A 16,646-nucleotide genomic window follows, 5' to 3' on the forward strand; every position below is an offset into this window, starting at 1 on the left:
AATTAGTAGCGTTTAGAAATATAACTTTGGTTTCCCACCATAGAAGCAACATAAAACAAAGTGTTTTATGGATACTTTTGAAAAATAAGGTATTTTTAGGGACTGATCTAAATAAGTCAAATAATTTGTATAGCAAATAAAACCAAAGACAAAAGTAGCTTATAAAGCGATAGTCTCATAGTAACACAAAATTAATATTTGGTATATATTCAAAATATGGGGGATTTTAAAGCCTCATAAGATTCTGAAAATATTAGAACAAAATTAACACCTGAATATTTATATATAGTTTCAAAATGAAATGCAACATTCTTTTATTAAGCAGTCTACGCAGGTAAAAGGAAAGAAAAAAGAAAAACGTCTTAATGTGGCAGTAGTCTAAAACCTTTATTAATAATAAAATGCTATTTTGAGTTGTATGCTATTATAAGTCTGAAGAGCTGCTCCAAATCAGAGCTATTACAGTTTGCACTCCCGAGCCACTCTAAGAAAGATGAATCTACCTATTACCAGGTTAGGATAGCAGCTATTATTATGGCCCCTTGATTTCTTTCAAGTAGTTCCAATGGAATAAGCCACAAGTGAATAATAAAGATCTTATAATAGCCCTTAAGAATTCTTTTTAGGCTAGAAGGCACAGAAATGAGCTCAGGAGAGTTAAAGAACTCTCATCTACTGATAAGGAAAATAATTAACCTGACTTAATGTATCTGAGTAGGTCTTATATAAATCAGACTTTTGTACTTCAAGAGCCAGACTAAAACCATATATCAGAAAAGCATGTAGATATTGTCTTATGAGTACACATGGAACATATCTAAAACCACAAAGGTCTGTAGGTCACTTTGTGAAACGTTCAATATATTCTACTGAAAAGGAGATGTGTGAAGTACTTACAGTGCTTAGTTTGCTCGAGGTAATAATGATTCTTCTCTCATGCAACATACTGGCATAAAGTTGCAGCATGTTGTTCACATCCACAGCAACAAAATACTCAGTGAGGTTTCTCTGTTTAAATAAATAAGATGTTAACAATATAGCGACAATGGTAGCTAAGAAAAACATTAATACTCTGTATACCAGAAAATATGACCAATTAATTGGTGGAAAAAAATATTAACGAAATCTACATTAAAAATGTGTATGCTCTAAAAATAATCAATAGAATTTTAAAGCTAGTGATGATCCAGCTTTGGAGCAAGTTATTATTTTGCTTATTTGGTAATGCTTCTGAAATTAGAGTTGCCCACTTTCCGAATCTGAACAACTAAGAAATGTGGCACATCAATACCAGTGTATGCGAGTGACTGTAACTTCCAACCCAGGCACAGATCCCCAGCATCACAACTGTTCTGCCACAGTTATGACAATAAAACCACAAAGTTTTGCCAGTCTCTTCCAAGGTGAGCACATGTTATTCTACTTCAAGGAAAGCAACCCAGCTTGTTGGGAAGAAAAACCTGCAAAAACAGCCAGCTGTGGTGGAAGGTTGTGAGTGTACCTCTATGGGATTTAATGAAAAACAAAGCCACCCATACATTTTATTCATAGGTCAGATAGGAAACTGGGAAAAAAAGGGGGTGTGTCAGGTGGGTGGGTCTTTGTGTTCCAGATTAACTTCATTCAGATGCAGCACAGTACTGCAGAAATACAGGTTCTGAATTAGCCTGAAGACCACCAGCAAAAATGCATAGAAAAACAGCAAACGTACATAACTGCTGGGGAATAGGTACAAAGATATACCAATTCACCTCACTACAGACAGAGCGTACATCTGATTTCCTAACTTCACGTCCATTACCACACCTTCAACCAGAACCTCCACTGACCTCTCAGAAACAGCACACCCCTGAATGCTAACACAGGAGCCCACCATTGGCACGTACCAGCCCAAGGACAGGAGCCGGAGCAGTGAAACTCAGCTTACACTAGATGTGGGGTCAGCACAGACAGCGAGGGCTTTTATCCCAGAAAGACAGTGAGGGCATGACAAAGGAATGAAGGCCTGAGGGCAGCAGGTGCTCCTGAGGCTCAGAACTGTGACGTGGCCTCCACCAACAATGCAGGGAATGCTGTGTGATCCAGAGCCACTGCTGAGCAGCTGCTGCTCCAGCTCCTTACAGGCCATAACTAGGGGAACCTAACCTGAGGGAAAGTCTGGATGGTGACCAGAAGGTTCACCTCCTTCTTGGATACATTTCAATATTAAATGAGAGTTTCTTAAAAGAAATGACAGAAGATTCAATGAATTAAGCAGTTTTACGTAAACTCACAAATGAATTATGAATTCAAAGACACAGAGCATTGAGTTACTCTTGGTCCATGCTGCATAGATATTTGGAAGCTAAACTGAGAGTGTTAAGGGCCACAAATGCAGCATTTAGAAAGATTCTGGTCCTTCAAGGATCCCTTTAATGGGTTGTCAGAGGCTGATGTGCAGTGGTAATTTGAGTCCCCCTTATCTAGGACAGCCTTTACATTTTAGTTGATAATGACATGCTGATTCTGTTCTGCATAAGCTGTGGTAAAAAGAAGCTGGCCATCTTGTACAGAACAACATTTCTGCAGGAACCAGTCACAGTTACGTCTGCATTAGAACTGAAAAGATACTGCTCCAGAACTTTGTGAAACTTATAGCAAAGGACAAGGAAAAGTCACTATAATATTGATTTACTAGATCTATCTCACCTCTTAACTCCTACATGTTCTACCCTCTGCCATTTTGAGCATACTGGAAGAGCAAGTATTTCAAACAGAGTTAAAAAACACTAATAGTATAGAAAGGCACTTTAACAATTACTTTACAATTTTCCCCCAGAATAAGCAGAGCACATTCACAGCAATACAATCACAAGAACCTCACTAACCCAGAAACTCAAAATGAAACCTGTTTTCTTCAAGATGAACATACTAAATACCTCCTAACCTCCAAAGCTATGCTTTAGTAGGAGACCAAATACATTAGAACAGAAGATTTCTTACAAACAGTGGAATTCAATCTATAGGGTGAAACAGATGAAAATAAACATTTAAAAACTAATCCTTGTCCTGACCAAAGAGCAACTCCCCACCATGGGCCCTCTCATCTCAATGCAGCAACTTTCAACAGACTTCGGAGTTACCCCAAGACCCCAGCATCTCCCCTGGGTCCCCTGCCACCAGCTCAGGACTGGGCTGAAGCCCTGCAAAGAATAACCTCCCACTACCTGCAGGTTTGGGCTTCTCAGCCTATGCTTGCATGGCCCCATTGCCTTTCCCCAACCCTTCCTGCATCCCAGGGACGATGTGACTGTACTGCAGTTTACCCACCACAGCCACCAAAACATCCAACTTTCAGAAGAAAGTCATCATGTGAAAGTGTAAAAATGCAAACCTATAAAGCCTTGTTGAATTCCCAATTTACTGCAGAACTAGAAAGCAGAAAGTTAGATAACCAATTAAATACTTTCTATCTAAACATATCATAGGGGACATGATCTGACATTCTGCATTTGTCTGCAGCGCTACCAAGAATTTAGCTTCTACAGAATGAAAGCCTTCATTAAAAAACAATAATTATTATTTCTGGTATATGGTTACCATCCGTATATGAGCAGGTACAGTATGTTTTCCAAAAGCCTGAAACAATGCCTTCTTACACAAAAATTAACTGCCTATCTTGATAGCTAAATTTGCAGCTTAGCAAACAGCGTTTAAAGGGTAGATATTCAAACAATACTAGCTGTGTAAGTAGAATGTTTTGCATATATAACCCTTATTAATGCAAAAAAAGTAATTATGAAGAAAAGGCAGACAGCAGTACTCAGAAATGCCCTATATAATGCTTTAACAATGCATGCAAGACTAACTTTACTAGCTAAAGGTTATAATAATAGACATCAATCATATTCTAAAACCAGTCACAGAAAAATCCATCTATCGATAAAAGCAGAATACTGCCCTACTCAAAGAATGAGGCTTATACTCCCAAATTTCTTAAAAAGAAACTGCATACTTACACTTTCAGGGATTGTTGGCAATCCAGTTATATCAGGAGTAATGAAATACAAGTGCTAATCAATGGGAAAAAAGATGAATAATTTATATACACGACAACTAAAATTATTTTTAAAATCTTACATTTAGGATTTCCAACCCCCTCTTTGTTTAAGCAAATAGCCATGTTTCCAATAGGATTCTTACTATTACCAGACAAAGAAGCAAGCAGATCACATCATGAAATCATAATTTCTGGCTTAATGCAGCACACAAACCAAGTGAATAAAACACTGTACTGCTGTGAAAAAGAAATCAAGCCAGTTTTAAATGTTGTCTCATGTCAGAGTATCATTCATTGGCTTCAGCATTGGTTTTAAAAATTTCAAGCACAAAAATAAATGTTAAAGAACAAAATGTAAATTTAGAACGAGTAAGGAAAAATCGTTTACATGACAATTAATGAGAACAGTAACATTGCTTAATATGCAGCCTCGTCTCTTTCCAAACATCTTCAAATCCAAAATGTGCTAACAGAAATCCAAGATCTGACAGCTCAACATTCCACAATCATTTATGAAAAACATTTGCAATTTTATAATCTTATGTTTGAGGCTATTTAGAATGTAAACATAAAATGCACTAAACTGAAAACAGATGTAGTTTAAGTTGTTCTCCTTAGTCCAGTGCTTTTAGTAGTTAAATATGGATTTAACTCCATAATTTTAAGATATTTTTCATAATTAGGCTAAACCTTGAAGGACAGAAAACCTTGAAGTAGATACTAAGTAAATGTGATAATAATTGAATTTTTAGCTTTTGTTATTTTAAGGTTTTTTTTTTTTTTAATTTTTCTTAAGATGTCTGCTTTTATACTGTATATTTTTAATCATTATTAGCAACACAAAAACAGTTTAAGTCAAACTCGAAAAAGATACAACAAAACAAAAAAGAAGTATAATATATTGTGTCTTGTGTTCAAGCAAAAAATATATTAATACAATATACTCTGGGCAGAAAGCTCTTATTAAACTAGCTTGATACATTTAATAGAAAATTTTCTCCACATATTAGGTCATTTGACAGTAGCTCAAAAAAAGAGAAAACCAAAAACCATCACTAACTTGAAAAAAGACATCATTGTATTTGTACAAGACATTCCAGGATTTTTTTTTTTTTTTTGCAACAACAGGAAAAATAAGCCAAGTCTTTTCTGTAGTCAGGAATAGGAAAATACTTAGATAATGCAGTACATTCTTAAAGAGTACGATGAGAAAATTGTTTTCTATATGTAATAAGACTGCAGCAAATTTAACAGATTTTCTGATTAATGGATTTAATAACTTGGACTAGTAATTATGAATAATTAAGAAGTTAGTAATATTTCACTCACTGAACAGAAAAGGACGTTAGAGCTATGAGAAACAAAGACACATTACTGCAGCCATTAAGAACCGTAAAGCAGCAAAAATAACACGGTATGGAGTCCTTGCACATCTTTGAGAACTCCCTGTGTATGACTGTAAAAGACATACTTAATAAATTAACAGTTGCTGTCCTGTATAAAGTCTTCTGTAAAAAAGGAAAAACTTAAAATTTGCATTTTCTAGTTAAGTGTTTGATTTTGGTTATGCTCTGAAATTAGATTGGTTTAAACAGAATAGGTAGGTTAATATTGCTCTTTTAGGCTATAGACAATAGCAGAATTTCCAAAAGCTTAAGTATAAATAAGCCTGAAATCAGAAAACATATCCTATGGCAAATAATTATTACTTAAATTATAATAGGTTTTAGATAGTGCCTTTTAAACTCACCGACACAAGGCAAGGCTGTTTGTTCAAAACTTGCTTACTTGCAAAAATCATCTCTTGGTTCTTATGCAATATGAGAGAAAGATTGAATTGATTTTTTAGCTTTTCAATAGAGCGAAGATGATTCCAATGCTTCCCATGTCTAAAATGCGTTCTGAAAATATGCTTTGTTTTGTATGTTTAATCCCCATCTAAATTCAGTCTTGACTTAGCTAACTTTTCCAACAAAAGAAAAAGCACTTTTGTTGGCCCTCCATGGGTAAAATGGAAGAGACAGAAAGCTCAGGTATCACAGAATCAAAGATTGCTCATAACAAGACAGAGGCGCAAGAAGAGAACATGGTCCTTAAATAGATCAAGGCATTTTGGTATCCTACTTACCAAAGTTTACTGTGAAAAAACCATGTATCTGGATACTGGCATATTTTATGCATGATTATGTACACAATTGTAAGTACCATCATGGCCTGCCATTTAAGCACCAGTTCAATGTCTACGAGCCTTACTTCGCGTATCTGAGTATATGGGGAGATGAATCTTTTTAATTCTGCATCATGAAATTTAATCTAGACTCATCCTGGCACAATGAAAGACAACCTCATGCTGTTATTCCTACAATTATTTTTCAGACTGTAGCTTCTTTTAAGTCTATGACCACTGACTGTTCCACTCTCGCCTATTTACAATACACAAGAAGCCAGAGACACCAACATAAAGTTTGACATACAAAGTTAGAGTTCAAAGTGGCCACAAACATTTCCCTACTCCCTGCAGCACTGAGCTTATGAAAATAGATGCCTGAAGATCCAAAACACATTTTGATTCAAGGGAACCTGCTCCATCCTGCTTTTCCCTGCCTGAACCCACAGTACTTGCTCATCTGTGCCTGCAGCCAAGCATTTGGCAACCAGCCCACATTTGGATTATCACTGTTCCGCTAAAAAGATAACAAAACTCTTTCATGGAAGAAACTACTGGGAACAAGAGACAGCTGAGAAAAAATAAATTCAAACGTCAACTAATATTGAAATAAAACCAGCAAGCATCAACTTAATTGCAAGCAATTTGTCATCCCAATGTTGCTGGTTGTATCCTCCACTCCAAAGTTCACCACAACATTCATTTTGAGATAGGAAAGCTCTGTACAAGATGAAACACAGCACTGACAGCAATAGACAGCAAAGCTTTCCAGGAAACAAAAGGAAAAAAAATTTAAGAATTTATGTCCTACTGAAACACAGGAGGATTTTTAAAGGATGTTACTAAGCGTTTTACGATTTCTAAATTAGAATTGGTTATAACACTGCAGTTAGCAATGACAAAATATTATTATATTATACAAGAGGGTACTACTGTAGGTTCATATAATGTTATGTCATTCTGAACAAATGATTTTAATTTGTTACTTCTGAAAAATAACATTTGTTATAACGACAAAACAAACAAATATATGTATGCACATACATACACAAATATACTGAGCAAAGCAACAAAAAAAAAAAATCAAACTGTAGCCTCAAAAAACAGCAGTACGTTCTGGTGAGAAACACCATGCAAGACTGGAAGGTCTTCAAGACACAGTGATTATTATTGTTTGAAGAATAAAAATACTATGGCCCTATATACAATTGAAGAAAACTGTAACAATGCAAGTGAAATCTGAAAAGAAATGAAAATGAAGGCAGTGTTATTTTAAGGACCAAAAGTAACTATGGGCAGTGGTTTCCTCTCTATTTTTGTGTGCCCTCCTAGGAGGGCCAGATGTTTCTTTAGAATCTGCTCTTACTTCACTTGAAGTACAGGGCCCAACTACAAAATAAACGGGTTAAAAGTAATAGGGAATGTCACAAGCAAGGTCAAGACAAAATTCATCGAACCTTCAAGTAATCAAAGTAATCGAAGACTTAGTTTGTTCTTTCTGTGCCTTGCAAACTGATGATCCAACTAACCCCATTATTTGCACACATTTACTTTCATAGAAGATGTGGACATAAAGAATGTCTTTATATTTGATATGATCTGTACAGATGTAAAGCATACTTTCATATGCTTCCTCTGTTATGCTTCTGCCTGGGAAGATCACGGAACAGATCATCCGGGATGACATGCTTGATCATATGAGGAAAGGACGTGTGATCCATGACAACCAGCACAGCTTCACCAGAGGAAGGTCATATGCTTGACCAATCTGGTGGCCTCTTATGATGGAGTGACAGCATCGGTGGACAAGGGAAAGGCAACCGATGTCATTTACCTGGACTTGAGCAAGGCCTTTGACATGGTCCCCCCACTACATCCTTCTCTACAAATTGGAGGGATGTGGATTTGATGGGTGGACCACTCGATGGATAAGAAACTGGTTGAAAGGCTGCAGACAGAGGGTGGTCATCAATGGGATGTCTTGGGACCAGTCCTCTTTAACATCTTTATCAATGACATCGATGACGGAATCGAGCGCACCCTCAGCAAGTTTGCTGACAACACCAAGCTGAGTGGTGCGGTCGACACGGGTGAAGGAAGGGATGCCATTCAGAGGGACCTCGAGAGGCTAGAAAGGTGGGCCCGGGTGAACCTGATGAGGTTCAACACGGCAAAGTGCAGAGTTTTGCACTTGGGCCGGAGGAATCCCAGGCATCCCTACAGACTGGAAGGAGAGGTCCTTGAGAGCAGCCCTGTGGAGAAGGACCTGGGGGTCTTGATAGACGAAAAACTTAACATGAGCCAGCAGTGTGCCCTTGCAGCTCGGAAGGCAAATGGGATCCTGGGCTCCATCAAAAGAGGGGTGGCCAGCAGGGACAGGGAGGTGATTGTTCCCCTCTACTCTGCTCTTGCGAGGCCCCATCTGGAGTACTGCGTCCAAGTGTGGAGCCCCCAGTACAAAAAAGACAGGGAGCTGTTGGAGAGCGTCCAGAGGAGGGCCACAAAGATGATCAGGGGGCTGGAGCACCTCCCCTATGAGGACAGGCTGAGGGAGCTGGGCTTGTTCAGCCTGGAGAAAAGAAGGCTGCGGGGTGACCTCATTGCAGCATTTCAATACCTAAAGGGAGCCTACAAACAGAGGGGAATCAACTCTTTGAAAGGGTAGATAACAGCAGGATGAGGGGAAATGGTTTTAAGTTCAGGGAGGGGAAATTTAGGTTGGACGTCAGGGGGAAGTTCTTTACAGAGAGAGTGGTGAGGTACTGGAACAGGCTGCCCAGAGAGGTTGTGGATGCCCTGTCCCTGGAAGTGTTCAAGGCCAGATTGGATGGGGCCCTGGGCAGTCTGGTCTAGCATTAAATGAGGAGGTCGGTGGTCCTGCACGTGGCAGGGGAGTTGGAGATTCATGATCCTTGAGATCCCTTCCAACCCTGGCCATTCTGTGATTCTGTTATCATCATCAGGAATTATAACAGCAACAGGCTCACTTGGATGTTTCTATGGCAAAACCAATTTGCTGTACTGAGAGCATCCAGTGTCACATCCCAAAGCATCAGTGCACCAAGCACTGTGGCACAGACACATTCTCTACCTGTGCTACAAGCTTCATGTAATGCAGTATACTCTTATTCCTAGAGTATTATCACATGATCAAGCAAACCTGGAAAGACAGAGTAGGAAGATAGAAAGCTTACACAAACTTGTTTCCAGTTCTCTAAGTCTACCTACTTTGGTATAAGCAGCAACAAAACAGAGTATACTAATTCAACGTTGGAGAAACCAAAATTGTCTGCAAGAAGTAGTTCTAGCAGTGCTAGATAACATGATCCACTTTAGTTTCCTTTTTCAATCATAGAGCAAAAATCTAATTTGTTTCTTTTTGACTGACTTTAAAGAGAACAACTCCAGATAAACTATTCTGCGCAGAAAAAAAATGCAGGTTTAAAGAGATTATCCAAGCCAGTAAATGATGGAAAACTATCTAAGATTAAAGTTTACAAAAGGTTTGTTTTAACCATACTTAGGCATTTTGAATTAGGCAACAGAATTAGGAATAATGCAGAGAATACTTACCACACTTAAACTGACTAAAGCATTTGCCTTTGGCACAGGCTGGCTATACAACGATTTTAACAAATCCTTTGAGTCATTTTCCTATAGGGAATATTTTTTAAAAGTAATTAATCATTACATAAAAGAATTATTACAGTTTACAACATGTCAAACCATTTACATACATACAAATACATATTTAGTGAGAAAGACAATTGCAATTTCCGATAAAGTATTTAAATATGAAGTAATAAAGTCAAGCCAACTACATTTACGTAAGAAAAATTCTTATATTTTTCCCATATAATCCATAAATTTATTACATTATTTGCAGCTGAAAATAGCATTACAATAGCTATTTAGGCTTGCATCTTGGTTGTCATCTTCCTAAAACAGTTAGCCATGAAACCTAATGAAAACTTTGTTAAATATGCAGCTACACTTGAATTGTATGCTCTTGGTCACACAGTGCCTGGGAAAGCATGATAGCAGTGTTCTAACAGCCTCCTCAGCAACATATATGGCACGAGGCAGTACAGTCAAGTACATACTTCCATACACTGCTAAAACTTTCTGATCATCAAAAGAGATTCCTCAGTATACAGCACAAGCAGCCCAATCTGGCATCTTAAAGTGATTGGACAACACCAAAACCACTGAATAGTGAGCAGAGGAGAAAATGATTACTACCTTCCTATTCCTATTGAGGTCAAATACCTCCTCAATAACCATTTTACTGCTATAGTGAAATAAGAGCCAAATACAAAGCTCAGTGTAAAGATTCAGACTACTAGTGATGAAACTACGTACATTTAACATACATTTAACTGATCCAACATCTAAAATTCCTAGTGCTTTTATTTATCACATGACGTCCATTTACTATAGTGCATAATAAATGCTTAATAAGTAGTTCATTTATTTTTGAAACATCAGCTTTTCCAGTCAGTATATGGCCATCCATTGATGCCTTTTCTTTTTTAAAATTTCCATCTAGTAGTCTAATGCAGTTAAATCAGAAAGATATGCCTACAGTGTTCTCCATGAAGACAGATGCCACTATTTCCTTCTCTGCATAATCCTGGAATATGTTTAATTGCTCATGAATATGCAAACTAAACTATCATGATTCTTCACCAAATGTTGCAAGCAATTTTGTCTTGCTAGTTGAGATGACAGAATTACGAGAGGTAGTTTTTAGTTAATGTGAAGGGTGAAACAGTACATCATATTTTATGCAGTTCAGAAAAAAAGTGTTTGTAACTGATAATCAGATAGTTCCAGACATCTACAGTTTACAATCAATGCATCATAGAGTTCTCCAGTGATGTAACACTTTGCTCACACTTCACCCAGGACTTGTTTATACCAAGACTGACACTTCAGAAAGGTAAATTCTCAGCAGCTTTCTACAATTCATGTGATATTCAAGTGATAGCTGTGGCCCAACATTTACATTGATTGAACTCCAGTGTAACAAGTTGAATGCCTTTCTTCTAAATTTCACTTTAAAAAATTAAACAGTGAAGAATCACTTTGTGGCACTTGAAGAACTGACCATTATTTGGTCACTGTTACTGCTGCAAAGTCTTTTACACAAAGAAACAGACTACGTAAAAATGTAAAATTACCTGCTCCTTAGCCAAATAATCTGCCAGAGTATTTAAAAGCTTATAGTATACTTCAAACCAGGGTAGGTAACTAAAAAAAAGGAGAGAAAAAAAAGAAAATTAAGATATCAGTGTATTTTTCCACTGTTTACAAAATCTACCATAAAATGACTAATATGTTTTTATATTTTTACGTGTAAATAAAATGCTTATAAACCTGTTCCTCAGAAATTTCAGTTCAATAGTAAATCACTGATAGGTTGTAGCAAAGCTCTATTTCTTTACACTCTATCTACTAACCAGACCTATTTGGTAAGACTTGGGTTTTGCTTTATAATAAAGCTGACATCTCATTACCTCTGATCCATTATGTATACCAATTCACTTTACACAGTAAGGTGGAAATCTACTTTAAGTCCCATGTACATGTAGATTAGCTTATAATATTTTTGCTTCTCATTACTCTAAACGCATCCAAAAAATCACTTTAAGCATTGTCAAACAGCTTTAAATCACAGTCCCATTGCCTATTAAAGCTTTAAGTATTTGTGTTGGTAATTTTACTTGCCATTTTGATATTCTACACTCTGCTGTGCCTGGGCAGACTGCCGCAAACCATCTACCTGGGCAGAGCCAGTACCCCATATCAGACAAGTCGTGCACTGCTACAGAATAGCACAGATGCCACATATATAGAAGAATATTGGTCCCTCTATGAAGTCATTTCTATACATAGAAGCAATTTCTAGAAACAGCTGAGCATTTACTGATACTGCAAGCACAATAATACCACTATTTCAAAAGGCTCCTACCATAAGTCTGCAACCCATATTTGTGCAATATTCTCAATTAGTTAAATAGAATCCAAGATAAAGGTGACATAACTGAAGGGTGCGAGAAGAGAAGCTCACTGTTATTGCCTTTTTTTTTGTCATATATTTACAAATGATTTACCTTTAGCTTTGACATCAGAGCTTTCCATACTCACTATTTAAGCTTATGATACAGACGTAATATGTAATTTACCAGACAAGTATAAATTATTCCTTACTTACAAATTAGATACCTTCTAGTTTCTTTTTTTAGAGTTCTTTCCACAAATAAAAAACACATTACTAAAATGAAAAGCATGATTAATACAACTTGTTCATATTTTCATGTGGACAGGAGAGGAAGTAAAGACTGAAAGATTATTTCATTTTATACCTAAGCTTTCCCTAACAGGGAAGCAGAAACCACCAGGGAAATCTTGAATGTTTCAGAAGCCAAGGCTACTTTTGTCCAGTGAGCAGAGAAAGGGTTACACTTCCTTCGCAGTAGCTCCATTCTCAGTAAGCAGTTGGTAAGGCTTTAGAAATAGACTCCAGTTCTTAGAGTGAAGAACAAGTGCACACAATCGCACCTCTGTATTACTACTCACTGCTCCTGGGCCTGAGCACTGCGCATCCTTGTAAAACACTTATTGTAGTAGCTCCTGAACCTACTGGTCTTGGAGTTTTATTCCATTTGGAACTCCTGACCTATGACTTTCTGAAAATCACATTTCCCTCATCCTGGACATGAAAACAAAACTGCTGTGCACAAGCGCCATGGTCCCTGCAGATATCGCAGCCACCAAACTGCTCTGCCAGCCTCCAGCTGCAGCGGAGATCAGACCATGGCTCAACCATTTCATCCAAGCCAAGCTACAAGGTGCAAACTGCAAAAACCTTTATAAGCTAGACACAGGAATAGTTTACATCATTTAAAGCCCTTCCAGTGTTTAAAGCCATCACCTCAGCAGTAGCAGGCTACATCATCCAAGCATATCATTTTTTTGTTGTAGAATATTCTAAAATCTTATCTGATCATTTGTTTTTCATAATGAACATTTATGAACAGCGTGATAAGTGTTCCTACTTCAATAAAATATTAACAATATTTCTGTCATATCTATGATCTCGGATCCCCTCTTACTGCAAAAACTAAAATTTAATTTTTGAATAGATACATGAGGCCAAATTCATTACTTGAAATTAATGAACCCAAGCACAAAGCCGGGGAAGATTTTTCTTTCACAGGGTAAGACATGCTGACCAGAGTACTCTTACATGAGCTTGCTCCCTTAGCAAGATGAGGTTGATGATGCACATTCAGGTCTACACATAACAAAAATCACAAATACATATGTTGTAAAAAAACCAGACTGTTTGCACATAGTTTAAAAATATCAGCTTCCTTCTGAGCTGAAAAACTGGATAAAGAATTGCTTTAAAACTTTAAGCACCATAGACACAAGGTTAATATAATCTCAGCATGCTACTTAAACCTGAAAATTTAAGACAAATCAAAACATCTATGGCATGAAAGCAAAGACCATCCAGATCTGTCTTCATCAAATAAAAAGTAGGTAGATTCTTAAATGAGATCATCATTGCTTTCTCATTGCTCTTTAATTGTACAAGTTGCCTTCACAGACAGCACATTACAACTAATACTCCTTTGAGAAACAAACATACAAGACAAACGTACGAAAACCTCCAATTCCTCTAGTGTTGCCACAAAAGATTCTTCACACAAAGAAGAATATCAAAATACACACGACTATTTTAAAAGATACCTATTTCCTGTTTTAGAATACAGTGGTCTTTAAGACCTCTCATGAAAACACAAGCATGAGATATTTCATGGCTAATTAGAAACATACTTAGCATTTTCTTTTAATCCAAATGAGCCACAAGACAGGAGCTCAGACTTTACTCAAAGTCGTGCATAGCCCTTGTTGCAGTAAGTAGACTTCCACCTCACTTGTGCTTCTGCTATAGCTCTGATAAAACTTTTACATTCATGAGTCAAAGGTTAAATAAAGGAAAGGAAATGTTTTCTGTCAAATAGTCAGGTAACCACTAACAGTCTTGAACTATCAGCAGGAATCTAACTTCTAGTAATCAAATAAAACTAAGGAAACTGCCTTTCCGTAGCTAAATGTCTAATGTCTAGGGGCTACTTTTCTGTCTGGAAAATTGACACAAAATGTGTAAAATTGAAACATTCTGCTTCTAAGGGATTTGCCTAAAGGAAGAGAGAGAAAGCTTCAAGAATGGCCTGAACTGAAGAACTACAAAGACTTACCACATAAACCTGTCTTCCTTATTATAGCATTTCATTTGGAAACATAGGTGACAATTTTACAGTCGTAAAAATTAATGAAATCTAAGACTGAAAATTTTAATGATGCATTTTGCATTTCTCTAGGTACATAAGGTCAACTTCACATTCAGCAGTTTCAAGATTTTTAACGAAACAAAGATCAGTCAAGTTATATACACTACATATTAAAACCATTCAAGTAATTCAAAACCAGTTCAGTGTAAACTCAAAGCATTATTCTTACTACAAAGAGCAGAGATGCATAGAAACAATACACAAAATAATTTAATTATTTATAAGTGAACATTAAAATTTCTACTGCATCACTTCAATTCTGAGCTGCCAAAATTAACATATAGAAAACTGAACTAGAAGAAAAGATCCAGTACAGTGTGAGGACAAAAATAAAGTACAATACTCCTGTTGTCATACCCAAGTTCTTAGGGGCTACATGAGCTCAATGGTTTGTGGAGAAGGAAGTGACCCAGCAGGACTCACACCCAGAGCTTCACACAAAGTAGCCTCGTCATTTAAAAATAGAGAAAGCCAAACAAGGCAAAAGAATTGCAAAGGAATCGTTCTACGTTTCTGAAGAACGATCCAAGATCTGTTCTCTCACCTTACTATGACTTTGCACTCATTTGCACATTGAACTTGGCTAATAGAGTCAAATTCTGTGTGATCATTTTAGACCATACTGTAGCACTAGCAATTTCTTCAGATGAAAATGCCTGAGATAACCACATTAGGTGTGGTTATTTCACTGTATTAGCACTTACACAGAAATCAGACAAAACATTCTGACCTCAGAGAGAATTCTGTTCACATTGTGTGTATTGAAAGTGTACAAAACCATGAAACATCTACAGAATTCCTGCATCTACAACCCAAGTATATGTTCTGCTTAAAATTCTCCAGTTTAATGTAGCACTACATGGCTGAAAATTCAAAGATGATTTGCTTTAATTAGCATTTCAGATAAGAATGAAAGAAAATCATGAATTATAGAGAGAGAAGCTACAAGACCTAATCTCATAAGCAGCTTTACATTGGTTGCGTACAGTTTCAGGACAAATCGTCTTTTCTTTACTTTTCAGTTGAAAACCCAATACTTAACACATGAACTGATACCATCCACAAAAGATATTCACAAGAGACAAGTATTCTGTTCTCTACTCACCAGCCTACCCAAATTTTTATAGAATTTCTCTCTCATCACTGTGATTAGCTTTTTCCTGCCCTTCCTTTAAGATACTTTTACTTAGATTTTAGTTTTCTACTACTATCAGTTAAGTTTTTTTGTGTTTTTTTTTTTTTATACTTGACTGTCTCTAGCCTGTGTTAAAGCCTCAGTCAGCAGTTTAAATGCAGTCCTCTTCTTAGTGAAGATACACAATATGTGCATATGCAGATGGGCGGTAGTTAGATATGGCATTTTTGTACACCCACATTTGTGTGTTAATATAAACTCCAATATTATTAGCTATGTGACAGACACATGTAGTTTGAACTGTTCTTACAGAAATGTCTTTGTGTATATACATACTGAATGTACATTACTGGTATTTTGAAATATGGAAGAAAAAGCAACTGTGCACACATGTACAAAATCTTTACACATTAAGACAGCAACCCTTCATTAAAACGTCTTTCATATTGATTAACTGAAGATAAACAAGTATGAACAAGGCAGAGACAGAATAAAAGCCATTAGAAGTCCGCTAGTGGGTCTTTCTTCTCTTGGTCATTCCTAAAAACCTTGGAGAAAACAGACCAGATATGAAGACACCTTAATGAAAACATTGATGCATTCTTTCTATCCAAGAAACACTATTTCAAACTAACATATAAACTGGAGAGAAAAGGGCTACCAATCTAGAAGTACAATTCCACGAAGCTAATGCTGTTACGCACTCAGTGTTGCATTGTAAATTTGAAATTGTCACAATAAAAGCAATAAAGGCAATGTTTTGATTACGGTTCAGTTAAAAATTATAGCTCGCCACTTTTCATTTTCCTACTTATTCCTGTCAAGTAACAGACCACTGGCTAATCTCTAACTGATGTATGTCTCTGTGAAAATATTAAAAGAAATACCTTAGTTTACACTAGTTGAGAACATGCATCTTTTTCTTTGCAGTACTATAGG

The 16,646-nt window shown here is 36.7% G+C and overlaps 1 protein-coding gene across 2 annotated transcripts in view; it reads right to left on the minus strand.

Moving 5' to 3' along the window:
- The window catches only part of DENND1B (DENN domain containing 1B), a 147,436-nt gene that overhangs the window by 72,533 nt on the left and 58,257 nt on the right, over positions 1 to 16,646 (minus strand). The window contains exons 6-10 of one of the 2 annotated variants that reach the window (XM_031595803.2): positions 11,390 to 11,459; positions 9,780 to 9,860; positions 5,790 to 5,849; positions 3,999 to 4,052; positions 898 to 1,008 (exon numbers count right to left, since the gene is read on the minus strand). In XM_031595803.2, the coding sequence (XP_031451663.1) occupies positions 898 to 1,008; positions 3,999 to 4,052; positions 5,790 to 5,849; positions 9,780 to 9,860; positions 11,390 to 11,459 (376 nt within the window). The remainder of the gene's footprint in view (positions 1 to 897; positions 1,009 to 3,998; positions 4,053 to 5,789; positions 5,850 to 9,779; positions 9,861 to 11,389; positions 11,460 to 16,646) is intronic. The other variant, XM_031595804.2, reaches the window with a different exon arrangement.

This window comes from Phasianus colchicus, chromosome 9 (assembly GCF_987193195.1).
Source record: "Phasianus colchicus chromosome 9, bPhaCol1.hap1.1, whole genome shotgun sequence".
Lineage (NCBI taxonomy): Eukaryota > Metazoa > Chordata > Aves > Galliformes > Phasianidae > Phasianus > Phasianus colchicus.